Below are 22,434 nucleotides of genomic sequence, written 5' to 3'. Positions count from 1 at the left end.
TATTGTTGGTGCATAATACCATAAAATAACGACAAATAATATAATATATTCAAATATTATATACATCAAAATAATATTATACAATATAATACAATATATTATAAAGCGATATATAACAACCATCCTATCCAAACAAGGGAATTAACTCGAAAAATACTAACCCAAAATTAAGGGACCATTTAGGTTAAAAGGAGGAGGTGAAATCTGGGGGTACCGTTCCACACTTCCAAGTTCCAAGCACCCAAGAAATGACTGGGAGAGAGGGGGCAGGTGATTTCGTCTACCGCATCAGTACGTTGGAGGAGTGGGAATTGCTGCAGAAAACCGGCAGCACTTTTGGGGGGGAGCTTGACCGAACCACTGGCTATATACATCTCAGTAAGCTCGACCAGGTAACCTGACGCTTGTCTATCTTTCCCTCTCCTCTTAGATTCTTTTACTTATTCTACGTTCGTTTAGATATTATTTTTCAATCCGCCTTTGATAAATGCCAAATCGGAAGGTCTAGCCGCCCACCCATTTCCTCTATTTTCCCCATTCCACAGGATATGGAACTTGTGGTAGAGACATCTGAATCTCTTACAGGACGAGTAAACCATTGCCACGATTAACAGAATCATTTAACATAGTGAACCGTCCTACAATATCAACTTCCTCTGTTTTGCTGAGAGATAGGTATCTCTGTTCTGAACACAATCCTTTGGTGTACGTAAGCTAACTCGGACACCACAGTTATATAAAAATAAACAACGCCAAACCATAAGCTAATGCAATTGATGTGTAGCGTGTGGTAACTTTGCTTTTGTAATGTCAAGAACTGGTTATTCAAAACTGTATCCCTATGACCATTAGCTGATATGCCACTCAGCGGATATTCAGTAACCAAATTGGTTTTCGACCATTGCTAGCTTATGAAGTGAAAAAACAAAAAAACTTTCATTTGTTTTAACGTACTTGTGAACTAGCTTTTATAGAGTTAGATCCATAGACGACCTCGACCTTGGCTTGTTTCTCTTAGCCAGCCAACCGAGTTCGAGTTGAGCCAACTGTGTTCAAGTATGTCTTAGCTAGCCAAGATCAACTTGCACATGTAGCTTGTATGATACTTGAATTGAGGTCAAGTTTGGCTTGAATAATAGTCAAGCCCTGTCCAAACGTCCAAAATTCTACTTCAGCTTGTTTATACCTCTACTGTTTGTGAGAAGAAGAGCGGAATTGCGTTTCACGATACTTTTGCTTTTACTCGGCAAGCTCCACTGTGGAGTTATAGAAAAAGACCACAAATTAATGATACGACCAATGAAATAAGGTTTGGAGTTCCTGATTTAGCGCAAAAGCACGTGTAAATGATAGTGCAGTAAGGTCATGATATGCCATAGAAGAAGCGATGGCGTACCAATTTTTTCAGCTAATTATTAGTAGATGGTTCAAATGCAGTTTCAATGGTATGCTTCTTCATTATTTAGCTACTAGATTTGACCCCCTGGACTGAAATTGTGATGATTTCCATGTAGAGGTGATGCTTAATTTCTTAATGTAGAAACTTAGAGATTGCTGACAGTGGCAAATATATTACATGCAGCATTTGAAATATAGGATGATATTAAGAAGAAGGTTTTTGTGGAGCTAGTCCAGGTTAAAAGGAATATAGGAGGTAGAGGTACACTACTTCGAATTTGCTATCTATATCTCTGTTTTCAAATAAGTCCATGTTCTGCTGGCCCATCGTTGCCTCAAGAAGACCATCATGCTGTTGGATGTCCTAGTGTTACAACAAGCGCTTTGGTTGCAATAGAGAAATCACATGAATTTAAAGAACCAGAATTCGAACAAATTATTGTGCCCGTTTACTATGGTCATGTGACATAACTATACTTACTAATGATTATTGATGCATCGGTGTTATTCATGCAATTATTGTGTCTGTCGACCCTTGTGATGTTGAGATGGATTCAATGTTTTAAGGATTGTAGATGCATCAGTGTTATTCGTCCACTTTTTCTGACTACTGAGCAAGATGGCAAGGACTACGTAGAGCTTTGCCTTAGAATAATTTTACACTAGGATAAATTGTGAAAGATATATTAGTATAGTAGTCATTGATACTGTTAGTTTACAGATATGTATAGTGTAGTCTTGTCCCACATTGGAATAAGAGTAATATCTCCTTGTAGTGTATAGCTATAAATAGGGACCTCTTGTATTGTATTTATCATCCAATATCAATAACATATTTTCTCCTGTGCTTTCTCACATGGTATCAGAGCATTAGTGAGAAAAGATCGCTGTACGCCATTCCAGCGTTAACCGGGAAGAAAGAACTTAGTCATCGTGCAATTTTTTCCGGTGACCTAAGGCTTGTCTAAGTGAAAGTCACTTTCTGTCGGTGTTGTGCTAAAACCAACACCACCACGAGGTAGATTACCCTCCGATGACCAACCCCTGAAAATTTATCCGGCAGAAAAGCCGCCACGCTCCTCCACGCGCCGGCAACATCAACTTTTCCGGCGAGGGTTCTGGCCACTTTCCGGCCATTTTTTCGCGAAACTTCTTCAGGACAGTCTGCTCTCCTCAAAATTCCGAGCCTACCCATCTAATTCAAATCAAATTCTGACCACTTTTATATTTTCCGGCATGAACAGTGACCTTTCCGGCCATTTTTTGAAAACATTTCTTTAGGAAAGCTTGCTCGCAAGAGAATTCCGAGTCTATCCATCCTGGTTACGACAAATTCCGACAACTTTGGAATTTTCCGGCGAGCTACATTGTTTCCGCGTGAACAGTGTTTCCGGCACAGAACAATGTTTCCGGTGCAGAACAGTGTTCTGTTTTCCTGCTGTATACAGTGTTTTTCAAGCTATTTCTTCAGTTTTCTCACAGGGGTTACTTATTTTCACTATTTCAAGTTAACCCTACTACTATAAATTGTAGCGACATGGGAACCGATGCTTTGAATAGTCGGATGGTTTCTTTAGCAGATTATATTGAGTTCCTTCATTACAAAGCATGTAAGCAGACATCTTCTGAGATAGCTTCTATTGTTCAAACAGGTAATAACGTGACTTGTTTCTCCCAATCTTCATCCTCTGAGTCTTGGGTCATCGATTCAGGTGCATAAGATCATATTTCTGGTAACAAATCTCTTTTCACTACTATTTCGTATTCTCAATCTCTTCCAAAAGTCATAATGGCCAATGGGTCTCAAACCATGGCAACTGCAATAGGTCAAGCAAGCTCACTTCCTTCCTTACGTTTAGATTCAGTCCTTTATGTTCCCAATAGTCCTTTTAATCTCATAGCTGTTAGTCGCTTAGCCAAATCACTTAAATGCGCTGTTTTATTTCTTGATGACCAAGTTTTTATACAGGAACACAGTACGGGGCGGATCATTGGTACCGGGCGTGAATCAAACGGACTTTATTACCTTATCCTTGCTAAATCACATGGACTCACATCTTGTCTTCCTTTTACAACTTGTCCTGTTACTGATTCACAATATTTATTACATAAACGGTTTGGGACATCCCAGTTTGTCAAAACTTCAGAAAATGGTATCTGGTTTATCTCACTTGTCAGCTCTAGAGTGTGAGTCATGTCAGCTCGGTAAGCATACTCGCTCCCATTTCCCTCGGCGTCTTGATAATCGAGCAGTCACCTTTTACTTTAGTCCATTCAGATGTTTGGGGTCCTAGTCGGGTCAGTTCCACCTTGGGATTTCGCTACTTTGTCAGTTTCATTGATGATTATTCCAGGTGCACTTGGATATTTTTGATAAAAATATCGATCTGAGTTGTTTTCTATTTTCCATACCTTCCACACTAAAATTCAAAATCAATTTGGGGTTTCTATTCGCACATTTCGTAGTGATAATGCCCGAGAGTATTTGTCTTCCCCATTTCAGCAGTTTATGAAATCTCATGAGATTATTCATCAAACATCTTGTCCGTACACATCTCAACAAAATGGGGTAGCTGAAAGAAAGAATAGACATCTTATTGAAACTGCTCGTACCCTACTCATACAATCTCATGCTCCGTTGCATTTTTTGGGGGATACAGTTCTTACATCTTGCTATCTTATTAATCGTATGCCATCTTCAACTATCCAGAACCAAGTTCTATTCTCTGTCATGTTTCCCCACTTATCTTTGTTCTCTCTTCCACTCCGTATCTTTGGAAGCACTTGTTTTGTCCATAACCTTACTCCGGGAACAGATAAGTTAGCTCCTCGTGCTCTTAAGTGCGTATTTCTGGGTTTCTCGAGAACACAAAAGGGTATCGATGCTACTCTCCTGACCTCCAGCGGTACCTTATGTCCGCTGATGCTACCTTCTTTGAAACCCAATCATACTTCACAGGTTCAGGTCATCACTTAGATATTTCTGAGGTACTACCAGTTTCATCTTTTGGAGAGTTAGTCACTCCAGCTCCACCACCTATAGCTCCAGCTCCACCACCTACAGCTCCAGTTGTAGCTCCACCACCTATAGCATCAGCTCCTCCACATAATCCAGTTCAACCTTCTGCAGCTCCACCACTCTTGACTTATCATCGTCGTCCACATCCAGCATCAAGCCCAGGTGATTCACGCCGCGCATCAGATTCTGCACCTACTGCGGACTTGTCTCATCTTAGTCAACCAATTGCACTCCGCAAAGGTGTACAATCCACACTTAATCTTAATTCCCACTATGTCGGTTTAAGTTACCATCGTCTGTCGTCACCTCATTATGCTTTTATATCTTCTTTGTCCACTGTTTCTATCCCTAAGTCTACAGGTGAGGCACTATCTCATCCAGGATGGCGACATGCTATGATTGACGAGATGTCTGCTTTACATGCGAGTGGCACTTGGGAGCTTGTTCCTCTTCTTGCAGGTAAGTCTACTGTTGGTTGTCGTTGGGTTTATGCCGTCAAAGTCGGCTCGGATGGCCAGGTTGATCGGCTTAAGGCTCGTCTTGTTGCAAAAGGATATACTTAGATTTTTGGGCTTGATTATAGTGATACTTTCTCTCCCGTGGCTAAAGTAGCATCTGTTCGTCTCTTTTTGTCTATGGCTGCTGTACGTCATTGGCCTCTTTATCAGTTAGACATTAAGAATGTTTTTCTCCACGGTGATCTTGAGGAAGAAGTTTATATGGAGCAACCACCTGGTTTTGTTGCTCAGGGGGAGTTTAATGGTTGTGTGTGCAGATTGCGCAGGTCACTATATGATTTGAAACAGTCCCTTCGAGCTTGATTTGGTAAGTTCAGCACAATTATTCAGGAGTTCGACATGACTCGTAGTGAGGCTGATCACTCTGTGTTTTATCGGCATTCTGCTCCCAATCTGTGTATTTATCTAGTGGTTTATGTTGATGATATTGTTATTACTGGCAATGATCAGGATGGTATTACTAATCTGAAGCAACATCTCTTTCAGCACTTCCAGACTAAGGATCCGGGCAGATTGAAGTATTTTCTAGGTATTGAGGTCGCTCCGTCTAGCTCAGGTATTGTTATTTCACAGCGAAAGTATGCCTTAGACATTCTTGAGGAGACTGGAATGATGGGTTGCAGACCTATTGACTCTCCTATGGATCCAAATGCTAAGCTTCTGCCTGGATAGGGGGAGCCTCTTAGAGACCCTACGAGATATAGGAGGTTGGTTGGCAAATTGAATTACCTCACAGTGACTAGACCTGACATTTCTTTTCCGGTGAGTGTTGTAAGTCAATTTATGGATTCTCCCTGTGATAGTCACTGGGATGTAGTTGTTCGCATTCTTCGGTATATAAAGTCAGCTCCAGGCAAATGATTACTATTCGAGGATCGAGGCCACGAGCATATTGTTGGGTACACAGATGCTGATTGGGCAGGATCACCTTTTGATAGACGTTCTACGTCTGGATATTGTGTTCTAGTAGGAGGTAATTTGGTCTTGTGGAAGAGCAAGAAACAGAATGTAGTTGCTCGATCTAGCGCCGAAGCCGAATATCGGGTCATGGCTATGGCAACGTGTGAGTTAGTTTGGGTCAAGCAATTGTTCAAGGAGTTAAAGTTCGGAGAAATCAGCAAGATGGAACTGGTGTGTGATAACCAAGATGCTCTTCATATTGCGTCAAATCCGGTGTTCCATGAGAGGACTAAACACATTGAGATCGACTGTCACTTTGTAAGAGAAAAAATACTTTCAGGAGATATTGTTACAAAGTTTGTAAAGTCGAATGATCAACTAGCAGATATTTTCACTAAGTCTCTTACTGGTTCTCGTATTAGTTACATGTGTAACAAGCTCGGTACATATGATGTGTATGCGCCAGCTTGAGGGGGAGTGCTAGTTTATAGATATGTATAGTGTAGTCTTGTCCCACATTGGAAGAGGAGTAATATCTCCTTGTAGTGTATAGCTATAAATAGGGACCTCTTGTATTGTATTTATCATCCAATATCAATAACATATTTTCTCCCGTGCTTTCTCACAGACACTAGTAAATTGAACTCAGAGGCTGCTGCTCTGACTGAAAGTTTAGCTTCGCCCTAATCCTTATTTTGTGGCTTGCCATTATTTTGAAATTGAAGGTAACTGTTATTTTCATGTCATTCGCAATTGTAAAGCTCAATTCGTGTCGGATGGTTGATCACTCAAGCTTTATCATATACACTGGAGATTTTCATGAATATGGGACAGGGACATGTTGCATGTAGGATTGTCCGATACTTTTGGAGTTTGATAGGAGCAAATGATTCTTGCTTGCACCGCAGATGTTTGGTGTTAAAGCTGAGAAAATGTTCATGTGGTATACATGGAGCCCCTTTTTTTTTTTAGCAAATTATACTACTAGGCAGGCTGCCTAGTAGCTATTTTATTAATAATAAAAAGGAAAAAAAACCACAAAGGAAAAGTACAAGTAAGAGGGGCAAAAAACCCCATCGTCAAAACGCTTTCACCTCTCTCTAGGTGATTTCTATGGAACTTTATGGCAGCCATGGCTGCGCCTATCTCTCCCCAGCCTTTGGCTGTGGGAGAGCCATGCCTAAACCCTAAAGAGAGCAACATAAACCCTACAAATACAACTACATATGCTGGACGCTTATTCCAATCCAAACCAGCAGGTGTTTTGAATCAAACACAACTAAAACCAATCGAGTTTGTTCATGGAATACCAAAGATCAGTTTTGATATGGAGGAACAACTACAGTTTGCAAGAGAAGAAGGATTGCATCAGGCAATTGTGATAAAGTTATCTGCTCGTGCACCAGCTTTGCAGGAACTTCGAACTCTTCTGCCCAAACTTCTTGGAGTTAAGGGACATTGTTTAACTGGAGTTTTAGCGCCAAGGCAGTTGTTAATCAGGTTTGATCAATTTGAGGATTTCGTGATGTCGTTATCGCGAGCAGTAAACTATTTCACGCACAAAGGAGAAGAACATCAATATAGGGTGTTCCCATGGTCTATTGGATTCAATCCAACGGAAGAAACGACTAAGGCTGTGGTGTAGATATCACTACCAAATGTTGCTCCTGAGTTGTTTGCAAGGAAGGCTTTGTTATCCATAGCTTCAGCAGTAGGCACTCCAATTGCAATAGATAAGGCCACTCAAACTCGATCACGGCCAAGCACTGCTAGAGTCAAGGTAATACTCGACCTCTCCGATAACCTTCCTAAGAAAATACGTTTGCAACATGTTGAAAACACATCTTGAAAGATACTGGAGGTTTTTCAGGAGATTATTTACGATAATCTTCCTGCTTATTGCAATTTTTGCAAGCACCAAGGTCATGACGAAGAGGAATGCCATCTACTGTTAAAAAAGTTTCAACAAGATAACCAGTTGGAGGATCGTGAAATAGAAACTGTTGGCGAAAAGTTTAAAGGGGATTTGAGACAGATTTTGAACGAAAGGAGAGGTTTGAATGATGGTGTTAATAAGGCTGGAGATCAGGCTAACATTCCTGAAAAAAAAGATGATGCTTCAGTGGTAATAGAGAACACTACTGCTACTCATGCTACTCAGGCTCATGATAGCAATTTAATGCAACAAAGTAAAGCTGCAGCTGCTAGTTGTCAAGGAGCAGATGGAAAAGCGTTGGTATTTGCTTTAGGAGAGCAGGCTGCTAAAGTTTATGGGGCTGGTCGAGTTACAGATTCTAAGAGTGCAGCAGAAGTTTCTAAGGCTGCTACAGATCCAGTTCCTGTGGGTGATCGAGTTGCAGCTGGGGGTCCTAAAGGTCCAGGTGATGGGCATGAAGCTGGTCATCAAGCCTTTGCTGGACATGGGCAATCTAATGGAGCTGTTGCTACTAATGCCACGGTTCCTAGTGAAGCTGGGCAGAAGTTGGAGAAGGGTTCCTCAGGTGTTGAGCAGATCAGTACATTGGTTCAATTGGAAAAGAAAAAAGAGGCTGGTGATGATAGAAGGTTGAAAGACATACCTGCTACTACTGTTTTGGAAAGAATGTACACAGCTTTGGGAACAAGGGCACAAGTTGATAATGCTACCTAAGTTACTCGGATTCGGCAATTTGGGCGCCGTACCCGTGTCGACACGACACTGACACAAGTAAGGGTGTGGGATCTGTGTCGGATCCGGTCAGACGAGATCGGGTGTGTTGACCAAAATTTTGGGAAAAATTTTGAGAATTGATTTCCCTAAGTAAAGATTTGAAGAGATGGGAAACAAAATACCTTCAATTCCGCTGCTATGTAGTAATTTATACCAGTCTTTTTGTCTCCTTTGAAGCTTTTTGTCTTGGTCAATCTTCTCGTACTGGGAAAAAATAGAGAAATGGAAAAGGTTTTGCTGGGGAAGAAGATTCATAGAAGGAAAGAAGAAGAAGATTCATAGAAGGAAAGAAGAAGACGCGATTGTAGAGGAATGATGAAGAAGACTTAAGAGACTAAATTAGGAATTGACCATCTTTACACATATCCTGCCATGTTTGGTTTATGAGATAAAAGTTAAACATTACATATAGTATGTTCAAGAGTTTTAAATTTATAAAAATTAGAGTTTTAATTGTACCAAAAATAATTAGAGTTTTAATCAAATATTTAATTGTAAACTATTAAAACTAAAAATTATTTTCAAATTAAAATGATAAAGGCCAGTGGTATCTTTATATTTTTTATTGTATTATCCCATGAAAAGTGGCTTACTGAACTTTCTTGTCAAAAAAGTGGGGTATAAAAAAGTGGGGTAGTGAACTTGTCAAAAAAGTGGGGTACAGAGTGAACTTGTCGCAAAATACATCCTTCCTATCTTTTTTCTACCTACTTTCCCTCCAAAAGACCAAGAAAATAGACAAAGTAGCCATTCTCTCTCTGCTTTATCTCGACTTTTTGTGACCATAGCCAAGAAAATTCAGATTATTTTCTTCATCCAATTTAAGCTATATTTTTAAAATTTTAATTTATTTTTTGCAGAATTCCCGCACCCGCACCCGCACACGTACCTAGATCCATATCTTCGAATCCTAAAATTTAGATCATGAAAGATCTGACCTTTGGATCTGTACCCGTGTCGGACACCCGTACCCGAGTCCGAGTAACTTACAATGCTACTGCTGGTGCAACTGAGGTACATGAACTAAAGTAGGTCACGACTGCAACTGGTACTCAAACAGTTGTGGCTCATACTGCTGGTGTAAACGATGGAAGTGAATCTAGTGCAAAACTTGGAATTTCCAGTATGGTGCCTAAAATTGCTGGGAATGTTGATGGGCCAAAGAAGGTATGTATGGGAGATGGAACGGTAAAGAATATAGCTGGAGAGGACTGGACAGTTGTTGCTCAATCACCTGCTAATCAGCAGCAAGCAGTGACACATTGATTACCTAACAATAGGAGATCTCCAGGTGTGAAAGACCAGGTCATAACATCAAAGAATATCGAGTTTTCTAACTCGTTTGACGTATTGCTCAATGAGCATGATCATGTGATGAATGAGGAGGGGAAGAATGTGCAGCAAGTACTTTGTGATGCAACTTCAAAAACTGGACAAGCCACCTCTACAGTAAGTGAAAAACAACAGCAAATATCCAAACGTACATGTGTTCCGGTAAATGTCTCAAAGGACATTGTGCTTGTTGATGATCAAAAAGCAGTGGCAGCTTCAGCAACAAAAACATTACATATCTCCGATCTGGATTTAGCTAAAATGATAAAGGTCCCACACAGCTATGTTGATGCATACCACTCCAAAGATTAAGGCTCCATTGGTTACTCTGAATACCTCAGTTCATGAGGTTCCTTCACAATCGAGTGAGTATGTTGGTGAGCAAGCAAATGATTCCGGACAATAATTACTCTCTACAGGTAACAATAGAGGTGTGATAAGTGCAGTTATGGTTAATCGTAAGACTTGGGCTGATTAAGTAGAAGATGAGGAAGAAGATTATGCTGATAGTTTCCAAGATGATAGCGAGGATGAGGCAGATCATGCTTCAAATAGCTATACATCAAATGAAGAGGCAGTAAAGGTGCAGGAAGAGCAGATTTACAACTCCTCTACTACTTTGTCGAGCAAGAGAGGTTTAAGTCCTAATGCTCCAATATTTGTACCTTTTGGGCAGAAGCAAAACGCAACAGTTGTGGTAAAAGATATGTCTAATGCTAAGGATCAAGACAACGCAGTAATTCCAGGTATGTCAACAAGTGTAAGTGCACCTTTTGCAAAATACAATTTGACTCTTACAAATATACTACAAGCTCTTGTGTCTCATGACATGGAGACTTTGAAAACTCTTGACAATCCGAGGAATGATCAAGGAGCTCTAGTGCCCGGATACAATCCTATTGAAGCATTTGGTGTAGATATGGGACAAGGTTTATATGAAGAAGGGAAGAGGAAAGAACTTCTAGATGCAAGCTTTGCCAATGTAACTAGAGAAGATCTTTCACCTAGACACTTGAGAAGTGGTTCCAACAAAAGCAAAAAGAAACCACATGAGAGGCAACATAGTTGGGATGGTAAAGTGATACAAGGGGCTGCCATTAGGCAACTCCCGATGAGGGTTGCAAAGCAAAAGGGGGCTGCCCCTACCACCTCTACAAGGTCCAATAGATCCAAGAAGAAATGATGAAGTTTGAAGAATTTTTGAAGGTAGTTGAAGAGGAAGACAAGGAGCTACAAGTTGAAAAACTCACAAGCTTGAAGAAGAAGGGGCAAGATTCTTATTTCTACCTTATTTTATTCTATCATTTTTTAAGTATCATCATATGTAATATCATCACTAGAGTGTGTTATAAACTCTGTGATGATCATAAAGTATCTAGTTCTCTCAGGTTCTTGTTTTTTTACATGTTTGCTGGTAGATGAGGTTGTTCATGCCTCAATAGGAATTGTAAGGTAAAGTAAGGTCTAGCTCAGTAAGTGTTTGCTATATGTCCTATGCCTTTGGGAATAATCCAAACGGCTATGAGATCATTCGCCCTCGCGGACTTTGCCGGCAGCTACATCATGAGACTTCATGAGGCTGCCATCATAAGGCAATTGAGGCGCACAAGGATGATTATATAGCCAAGGCAATAGAGGCAACACTACTGTAGCTTTTGCCCCCTTTACTTGTACTCTTCCTTTGTGGTCTTTTTTGCTTTTTTATTATTAATAAAATAGCTACTAGGCAGCCCGCCTAGTAGTATAATTTGCTTAAAAAAATGTAAGGGGGCAATAACTACAGTAGTATTGCCTCTATTGCCTTGGCTATATAATCATCCCTGTTTGCCTCTATCGCCTCATGATGGCAGCCTCATGACGGCTGCCAGCAAAGTCTCACGAGGGCGAATGATCTCATAGCCATTTGGATACTTCCCAAAAGCATAGGACATATAGCAAACACTTACTGAGCTAGACCTTACCTTACAATTCCTATTGAGGCATGAACAACCTTATCTACTAGCAAGCATGTAAAAAATAAGAACTAGAAAGTACTAGATACTCTATGAATATCACAAAATTTATAACACACTCTGTGATGATATTACATATGATAATGCTTAAAAAGATGATAGAACAGAATGATGTAGAAATAAAAATCTTGCCCTTCTTCTTCAACCTTGTGAGTTCTTCAACTTGTAACTCCTTGTCTTCTTCTTCAACTACCTTCAAAAATTCTTCAAACTTCATCATTTCTTCTTGGATCTATTGGACCTTGTAGAGGTGGTAGGGGCAGCCCCCTTTTGCTTTGCAACCCTCATTGGGAGTTGCCTAATGACGGCCCCTTGTGTCACCTTACCATCCCAACTATGTTGCCTCTCATGTGCCTTTTTCTTGCTTTTGTTGGAACCACTTCTCAAGTGTGTAGGTGAGAGATCTCCCTCCCTAGCTGCATTGGCAAAGCTTGCATCTAGAAGTTCTTCCTCTTCCCCTTCTTCATAGAAGCCTTGACCCATATCCACACCAAACGATTCAATAGGATTGTATCTGGACACTAGAGCTCCTTGCTTATTCCTCGGATTGTCAAGAGCTTTCAAAGTTTCCATGTCATGAGACACAAGACCTTGAAGTATATTTGTAGGAGTCAAATTATATTTTGCAAAAGGCGCACTTATACTTGTTGACATACCTGGAATTACTGCCTTGTGTTGATCCATAGCATTATACATTTCCTTCAAAACAACTGCTGCGTTTTGCTTCTGCCCGGTAGGTACAAATACTGGAGCATTTGGGCTTAGACCTCTCTTGCTCGACATACTAGTAGAGGAATTGGGAACCTGCTCATCTTGCACCTTTACTGCCTCGTCATTTGATGTGTAGCTATTTGAAACATGGTCTTCCTCCTCCTTGTTATCATCTTGGAAACTATCAACAAAATCATCTTCCACATCTTCTACTTGATCAGCCCAAGTCTTACGATTAAGCATAATTGCACTTATCACACCTTGTTCACCCTTAGAGATAGGCTGCTCATTTGTTGAATTAGCTTGTGAAATTGAAGCCATGCCTTTGTCTACTTGTTGATCATTACCTGTAGATAGTAAGTGCTGCCCAGAATCACCATCTCGCTCACCAAACGACTCCAATGATTGAGAAGGAACCTCATGGACTGAAGTGTTTAACGTAACCAACGACATCTTGATCTTTGGCTTTGTATCCATCAACATGGCTGCCTGGGGTTCCTTTATGAGTTTAGCTACCTCTGGAATGGAGATATGAATTGTTAGTGTAGGTGCAGCTGTAGCTGCTACAGCCTTTGGATCGTCAACAAGAACAATGTCCTTTGAGACATTCAATGGAGCACCTATATTTTTTGATTGCTGCTGCTGTTTTCCACTACCTGGAGATTGCCTAGATTTTGTTTTTGACTCACGATCAACCTGCTGCCCTTCCTTTCCAACATCCTCCAGAACTTGTTCATTCATCAAAGCCTCAAACGAGTTAGAAACAGTAACATTCCTTGCGGAACTAGTCTGGTTTTTGTGAACTGGAACATTGTTTTTGCTAGGTGAGGATTGTGTACGATTTACCACTGTCCAGTCTCTTACTTTTGACTGATCCAACACTTGAGGATCTGCTGTTGGACCTGATGATTTTTCAACTAAATCAACATGTGCAGCAGTAGGTTTAGCGACCCCAGCAATAGCTCGATCACCAGCTGCCTTCAATGCAGCAGTAGCCTCCAACTTTGAACCTACAGCAGATCCACGATCATCTCCAGCTAGTGCACCAGCAGTTGCCTTCTCAACTTGTGTTTTTGTCCCCAATGCTGTGTACAACTGTACATCCTTGTCAAAATTGTAGTAGCAGGTATATCCTTCAATCTTCTATCATCTCCAGCAGCTTTTTTCTTCCCAACAATTTGCCCAGGTTCAATTGGAACTGCAGCAACAGTGGCCACTGCTTCAAAAATTTGCCCAGTTCCCTTAACAGTTGTATCATCTGTGCTACGCAATTGTCCAGCTGCTACCATTTCCATATTTGCACGATCACAAGTAGCTCCAGGTTGTAAAGTAGGTTGATTCCCACGAACTACAGGAGATTGAGAATCAGCAGTACCCTTAGGGTTTTCCTCAATGGCTAGGATTTTGTCCTTGCCATCCAAGTCGTCAGTGCCTCTCCTGCTCAACATAGAATTAGCTTTTTCTATAGCTCGATCATTAGGGACCTCCACATGCTTAGAAATCTCCATTCTTTGCTGCATCTTTGCATTCAAAAATTCCCTAGCGTCTCCTTGTAACTTTTCAATCGAAACTCCTTCTTTCGCGACTGCATCTTCCTCGCTTTGCATGACTGTTTCTTCCTCATCATGAGTGGTACCTACTGCCTTTCTCTTTAACAATGTACATGTATTTTCATCATGCCCTTGATGCTTACAATGGCTGCAGTACAGTGGTAAGTTATCATAGATAAAATCTTGAAACACTTGAACAATCTTGCCCGTTTGTTTATCAGCAAATTGCAGTCGCAACTTTTCAAAGAGATCCAAATTACTGCTTTCGTTGTCTCCTCCTTTGCATTAAAACCAATCGACCATGGAAATACTCTAATATGGTGCTCCTTTCCATTGTGATTAAAATAGTGGACTGCCCTCGCAACTGAATTAACAAAATCTTCATATTGATCAATTCTAACGAGCAACTGTCTAGGTGCAAGTTGGCCGATCAAAACTTGTCATTTGATGCAAAAAATTTTCGGCAGTAAGGTTCTCATTGTTGATAAATTTTAAAGGTTTGACGACTATTTCATTACAATAGCTTGATGTAACCCCTCCTCCTTTGCAAAATCCATCCGTTCATCCATTGTAAATTGAATTGTTGGCACTCCATGAACAAGTTCAATAGTTTTTAGTTGTGTTTGGTTCAAATTTGTGGCTGGTTTGGATTGATGTAAACGTGTGGCATATGTAATTTGATTGCTAGGGTTTTGGATGCTCTCTTTAAAGGTTGGAGATGGCTCTCCCACAACCAAAGGATGGGGAGAGATGGGCGCGGCCATGGCAGCCCTAATTCTCCATGGAAATCGCCCAAGGAGAGGAGAGAGAAGAGATCACGAGGGGGTTTTGGGTTTAGTTTTTTTTTTGGGGCAAATATTGCATGGAGTTTTTTTTAGCAAATTATACTACTAGGCGAGCTGTCTAGTAGCTATTTTTATTAATAATAAAAAAAGAAAAAAAACATAAAGGAAGAGTACAAGTAAGGGGGCCAAAAGCTACAGTAGTGTTGCCTCTATTGCCTTGGCTATATAATCATCCCTGTGCGCCTCCATCGCCTCATGAGCCGCCGGCAAAGTCTCACGAGGGCGAATGATCTCATAGTCGTTTGGATACTTCCCAAAGGCATAGCACATATAACAACACTTACTGAGCTAGACCTTACCTTACAATTCCTGTTGAGGCATGAACAACCTCATCTACTAGCAAGCATATAAGAAACAAGAACTAGAAAGAACTAGATACTCTATGATCATCACAGAGTTTATAACACACTCTATGATGATACTAACAAAATGATAAAATAAAATGAAGTAGAAATTAAAGTCTTGCCCCTTTTTCTCCAAATTTGTGTGTTCTTCAACCTGTAGCTCCGTGTCTTCCTCATCCACTATCTTCGGTAAATCTTCAAAAATCATCGCTTCTTCTTGGGCCTATTCAGTGTTTAAAAAAGCGACCGCTTCGTCGCTTTAAGCGAGAAGCGAAGCGACAACTCATCGCTTTTTTGAAGCTGAGGCGACTCGACCATCAAAAGCGATCGCTTCAACACCTGAAGCGAGAAGCGACGCAGAAGCGAAAAGCGAAAAAGCGATCGCTTCAGCCAAAAGGGGTCAATTTTTTTTTTAAAAAAAAGATTGGGTCTTTTATATATTATACAAAACATAGACCCCAAAGTGAAGACATTTCCTCTTATTCTACTCCATCGAGCATCGCTGTTGCTGCTAGGGTTCCAGAAGTCCATCTAGCCCTTCAGGTAATTTCTTTTTTTTTTTTTTTTTGAAACTGGTAACTTTTCTATATTTCATATGTAGCAAAACAGTACTTAGATAGTACTGAAACCATATATACAAGAGTCTCTAACTATCACTACCACTCTCTATATTGACTCTAAAACATCAATAATGGTGTCAGTATCATTTGTGTAGATCTGATTACACCAAAAACACAACAGCAAAATAAAGTTTAACTTGATCTTCTGCACCCCATTCTCCACGTTCTCAAAACATCTGGAGTTTCTCTCTTTCCAAATTGTCCACCAAATGCAAACATGTATAATTCTCCATCTGGTCCTGTCCTTTGTATGTAGTCCTGTTTCCTCCTAACTTTTAAGAGTGTCTATAACCTTCCCAGGCATGGTCCAGGAAATGCCTTTGAGGTTAAGAATAATTCTCCATAGATGAGATGTTATCATACAGTGAAGGAAGAAGGAAGAGATGGTTAATTGTCTCTGCTGTTTCCCCCCACAAAAAGCATCTAGAACATAAACTGAAACCTCTTTTCATCAAATTATCTTGTGTAAGGACTGCTTCCTTAGCCAGTAGCCACACAAAACAAGCAACTTTGTGAGGAATTTTTGTTTTCCAGATGTGTTTCCAAGGCTAATTGGCTATCTGTTGATTGGAGTAATTCATCCTCTTATAAGCTGCATTAACTTTGAATAAACCCTTACTGCTGCCTTGCCACCATAGTACATCTTCACCTGTTTGTAATCCACTAAACTGCTCTATTGAACACAAGAATTTAACCAATCTTTGTGCTTCCCAATCGTTGATATGTCTTCTAAAAATTATGTTCCATCCTTGAGGTGTCCACATCTCTGCTATAGTCCTTTGCTGATGTAGAGCTAAATTGAAGACTTCTGGAAAAGCCACATCCAATCTGCCAACTTCATGCCAATTGTCCTTCCAAAAGCTAGTCTTACTCCCATTATACACTTTGATCTTGGAATCATCCCTCAACTCACTCCATAGTGATCTAATGGATTTCCATAGACTAACCAACCCCATATGGTGTAGTGACCTCCTTAGTCATCCATTTGTCTTTCTGTCCATATTTTGCTTTAATAATGTTTCCCCAAAGGAGTTGATTCTCCTTGTTGAACCTCCACAACCATTTCATTCTAAGAGCTTTACTATGAATCTTCAAATTCTTTATCCCTAACCCTCCAAGGTTCTTGCCAAAAGTGAGTGCTTTCCATTTCACCAAGTGGTAGCCCTTCCTTTCTTTGTTCCCATTCCATAAAAAATTCCTCCTGATGCTATCCAACCTATTGATGACCCCTGTTGGAATGGGGAACAAGGACATCATATATGTTGGAAGTGCATTAAGAACTGAGTTGATAAGAGTCACTCTGCCACCTAGAGATAGATATTGGGTTTTCCACCTGGCCAATTTCTTCACACTTCTCTATAACATTGTTCCAAATCCCTATTGACTTAGATTTAACTCTCAAAGGTATTCCAAGATATATTGCAGGTAAAGCCCCTACATCACCACCCAGAACAATAGCTAACATATTCATGTTTGTGACTTCATTGATAGGGTAAAGAAAACTCTTCCTCCAGTTGATATGCAAATCAGAGATTCCTTCAAAAAGAACAAAAATCACCTTGAGGTATTTCAGTTGATCTTCTTCAGCATCACAGAATATGAGGGTATCATCAGCATATTGTAAATGAGTCACTTCTAAACTATCATTGCCCCTTCTAGCTACATCAAAACCTTTTATCCACCCATTCTGATTGGCTGTTTTAATCATATTGTTAAAATCTTCCATAGCAATCACAAACAAAAAAGGTGATAAAGGATCACCTTGCCTTAGTCCCCTTTCTGCTTTGAAAAAACATGTTGGGGATCCATTTATAAGGACTGAAAATCTGGCTGTTGACATGCAGAATTTAATCCAATTTATCCATTTCTGGCCAAAACCCATTCTTTCTATCAGGCTCAGGAGGAAATTCCAATTGACATGGTCATAAGCCTTTTCAATATCAAGTTTGCACTAGATACCAGGTTACTTTTGTTTCAACCTAGAATCAACTGCTTCATTGGCTACCATTACAGCATCCATGATCTGTCTACCTTTAATGAAAGCCATTTGTTGATAGTCCACCAATTGTGAAATTACCTTTTTTAGTCTCTGTGCCAAAACTTTGGAAAACAATTTGTAAATGCTACCTATCAAGCTGATAGGCCTGAAATCCCTTAGTTCTTTAGCACCTTTCTTCTTTGGAATGAGAGCAATAAATGTTGCATTGAAGCTTCTTTCAAAAACTTCTTTGTCATAAAAGTTTTGAAAAGCATTCATACTGTCATACTTCACTATCTCCCAGCATTTGATGAAGAACCCCAGAGTAAAACCATCTGGGCCAGGAGCTTTATCTATTGCACATAGCTTCAAGCACCTTAGCACTTCATTCTCTTCAAAGTTACCCTGTAGAGCTTCCTTATCCTCCTCAGTTAAAACTGGGCAATTGTCATAGTGGCATGCAGGTCTCCATTGAGTAGTTTCTTTGTACAACTTCTGATGATAATCAATAATTCCATCTTCTATTCTAGATGGCTCCTCTGTTAATTCTCCATGTTTCATCAGTTGGTCAATATTGTTGAATCTTTTATGTGCATTTGCTACTTTGTGAAAAAACTTAGTGTTCTTGTCACCTTCTTTCAACCATAGGGCCCTAGATTTTTGTCTCCATGAGATTTCCTCATTTTTGATCAACTCTTCATACTCCATGAATAGTGCTGCCTTCTTGATAGTTTCTTCCTCTGTTAAAATTCTGTCTCCAAACACCTCATCCAGTTCTGCCATTTGACTTAACAATTTCTACCTTTGATATCCCAGATTCCCTGTCTCACTTCTGCTCCACTCCTTAAGTTTTGATTTGAGAGCTTTTAATTTACAGGCCAGTATAAAGCCAGGCCTGCCCAGTGTTTTGAATAGCGTGTGGCGACAAAAAGCGACGAGGGCCCGCTTCACTGAGGCGAGAGGCGCGCAGCGAAGCGCTCGCCTTTTTTATGTGAAGCGATAATTTATACAAAAAACTAAAATATTATATATATAACTAAAAACTCAATTACAATAATAGATTAATAAATATATCAATTCACAATATGCAATTAATTCTACTCTATAACTGAAAAAGGAGGAAATTTCAGATTTGAAGTTAGAAGTTCTCTGCCTTTGCCTCTGCAAAAACAGGGTGCAGTACTGCTGCTCAATCAAAAACAGAGCAAAAAAAAAAATAAAGAGAAGATCAGAAGAAGAAGAAAGACGAAAAAATAAAACAGAGCATAAACATACTCTCTGTTTTGTTTTTTGCTACACTGTTGCTTGACAAAAAACAGAGCAAAAAAAATAGAAAGAAGAAGAGAAGGTCAGAAGAAGAAGAAAAACTAAAAAAAACAGAGCAACAGACTCTCTGCTCTGCACTGTTGCTCGACAAAAAACAGAGCAAAAAAAATAGAAAGAAGAAGAGAAGAAGAAGGAAAAGGAAGAAAGAAAGAAAGAAAGGAGATAGAAGAAAGAAGAAAGAAGAAGAAGAAGAAGAAGAAGAAGAAGAAGAAAGGAAGTCGAAGAAGAAGAGAAGCTTACCTGGGCTGGGTGGTCTTGGCTGCTCTGTTGTTAGAAGGTTGAAGAAGAAAGAAACATGATATCGCTGCAACCCTAATGTTTTAAGTCGTTGGTCTTTTTTTTTTAAATATCTAAGCCTTTTTCTTTCTTTATTTTCAAAAAGCAACGCCACAGCTCGCCTCTCGCTACACAGCGCCTCTCGCTACGCAGGCAGAGGCGCTCGCCTTTTACAATCGCAACGCAACAGAACCAAAATAGCGCAAGCTGCTCGCATCGCCTCGCCTCACGCTATTAGCGCTGAGGCGAGCGCTATTTATAACACTGGGCCTGCCTGAAAAATTGAAAGAACTCCACCATTCTTTGACTCTGTCATTGAAACTAGCTGTTCCTAGCCACCAATTCTTAAATTTAAAATAGTTTTTGTTCCTGTTCCAAGTGCCCCCCTGTAGAGCTACTGGAATGTTATCAGATGCTAGTCTTTGTAGTGGAATCTGTTTTATATTACTAAAACTATCATCCCACTCCTCAGAAATCAGGAACCTATCAATTTTGGAAGCAATGTCTTGATTATCCCCTTTAAACCAAGTGAAGCTACCATCTTCTAATCGTAGATCAATTAAGTTCATGTCTTCAATGAAATCAGAAAATTCCACCATACCCCTTGTTCTCCTCCTACAATTCTCTTTTTTCTGAAATGAATCCGGTGACATTAAAGTCTCCACACACAGCCCAAGGCCCTTCCATCAATCCCCTTACTGCACTTATTTCATCCCACACTATCCTTCTCTCAATGTAGTTATTTGGAGCATATACCCCAGTTATATGACATGAAAAATTCTGAAAATGTGCCACAAACTTGCAAGTCAAAGTGTAGCAACCAGTTTCCAAAACTTTCCCCTCCCAACTTCTACAATCCCACATCATCATGATACCCCCTCTAGTGTCACTAGCCTCCAACTGAGCAAATCTGATCTATCTTCCTCCCCACATTTCTTTGACAATCTCTCTAATGTCCCCCTCTAGTTTAGTCTCTTGGAAGCTGTGAGAAGGCACGGGAGAAAATATGTTATTGATATTGGATGATAAATACAATACAAGGGCTCCCTATTTATAACTATACACTACAAGGAGATATTACTCCTCTTCCAATGTGGGACAAGACTACACTATACATATCTATAAACTAACACTCCCCCTCAAGCCGGTGCATACACATCATATGTACCGAGCTTGTTACACATGTAACTAATACGAGAACCAGTAAGAGACTTAGTGAAAATATCTGCTAGTTGATCATTCGACTTTACAAACTTTGTAACAATATTTCCTGAAAGTATTTTTTCTCTGACAAAGTGACAGTCGATCTCAATGTGTTTAGTCCTCTCATGGAATACCGGATTTGACGCAATATGAAGAGCAGCTTGGTTATCACACACTAGTTCCATCTTGCTGATTTCTCCGAACTTTAACTCCTTGACCAACTGCTTGACCCAAACTAACTCACACGTCGCCATAGCCATGACCCGATATTCGGCTTCGGCGCTAGATCGAGCAACTACATTCTGTTTCTTCCTCTTCCACGAGACCAAATTACCTCCTACTAGAACACAATATCTAGACGTAGAACGTCTATCAAAAGGTGATCCTGCCCAATCAGCATCTGTGTACCCAACAATCTGCTCGTGGCCTCGATCCTCGAATAGTAATCTTTTGCCTGGAGCTGACTTTATATACCGAAGAATGCGAACAACTGCATCCCAGGGAAAATCCATAAACTGACTTACAACACTCACCGGAAAAGAAATGTCAGGTCTAGTCACTGTGAGGTAATTCAATTTGCCAACCAACCTCCTATATCTCGTAGGGTCTCTAAGAGGCTCCCCCTGTCCAGGCAGAAGCTTAGCATTCAGATCCATAGAAGAATCAATAGGTCTGCAACCCATCATTCCAGTCTCCTCAAGAATGTGTAAGTCATACTTCCGCTATGAAATAACAATACCTGAGCTAGACTGAGCGACCTCAATACCTAGAAAATACTTCAATCTGCCCGGATCCTTAGTCTGGAAGTGCTGAAAGAGATGTTGCTTCATATTAGTAATACCATCCTGATCATTACCAGTAATAACAATATCATCAACATAAACCACTAGATAAATACACAGATTAAGAGCAGAATGCCGATAAAACACAGAGTGATCAGCCTCACTACGAGTCATGTCGAACTCCTGAATAATTGTGCTGAACTTACCAAACCAAGCTCGAAGGGACTGTTTCAAATCATATAGTGACCTGCGCAATCTGCACACACAACCATTAAACTCCCCCTGAGCAACAAAACCAGGTGGTTGCTCCATATAAACTTCTTCCTCAAGATCACCGTGGAGAAAAGCATTCTTAATGTCTAACTGATAAAGAGGCCAATGACGTACAACAGCCATGGACAAAAAGAGACGAACAAATGCTACTTTAGCCACGGGAGAGAAAGTATCACTATAATCAAGCCCAAAAATCTTAGTATATCCTTTTGTAACAAGACGAGCCTTAAGCCGATCAACCTGGCCATCCGGGCCGACTTTGACTGCATAAACCCAACGACAACCAACAGTAGACTTACCTGCAGGAAAAGGAACAAGCTCCCAAGTGTCACTCGCATGTAAAGCAGACATCTCGTCAATCATAGCACGTCGCCATCCTGGATGAGATAGTGCCTCACCTGTAGACTTAGGGATAGAAACAGTGGACAAAGAAGATATAAAAGAATAATGAGGTGACGACAGGCAATGATAACTTAAACCGACATAGTGGGGATTAGGATTAAGTGTGGATCGTACACCTTTGCGGAATGCAATTGGTTGACTAAGAGGAGACAAGTCCGTAGTAGGTGCAGAATCTGATGCGGGGTGTGAATCACCTGGGCCTGATGCTGGATGTGGACGACGATGATAAGTCAAG

General features: G+C 40.3%; 1 protein-coding gene across 2 annotated transcripts in view; it reads left to right on the top strand.

The window, feature by feature from the left end:
• The first annotated feature begins 135 nt into the window (after positions 1-135).
• The window catches only part of LOC104117945 (uncharacterized), a 39,091-nt gene continuing 16,792 nt past the window's right edge, over positions 136-22,434 (top strand). For both annotated transcript variants that reach the window (XR_011408998.1, XM_070178054.1), the window contains exon 1: positions 136-392. Coding sequence is in view for 1 of the 2 variants with exons in the window: in XM_070178054.1 (XP_070034155.1) it covers positions 249-392 (144 nt within the window). In the remaining variant the exon portion in view is untranslated. The remainder of the gene's footprint in view (positions 393-22,434) is intronic.

This window comes from Nicotiana tomentosiformis, chromosome 6 (assembly GCF_000390325.3).
Source record: "Nicotiana tomentosiformis chromosome 6, ASM39032v3, whole genome shotgun sequence".
Classification (NCBI taxonomy): domain Eukaryota; kingdom Viridiplantae; phylum Streptophyta; class Magnoliopsida; order Solanales; family Solanaceae; genus Nicotiana; species Nicotiana tomentosiformis.
Note: the sequence above shows the minus strand (reverse complement) of the source record. Positions and strands in the feature narration are given on the sequence as shown.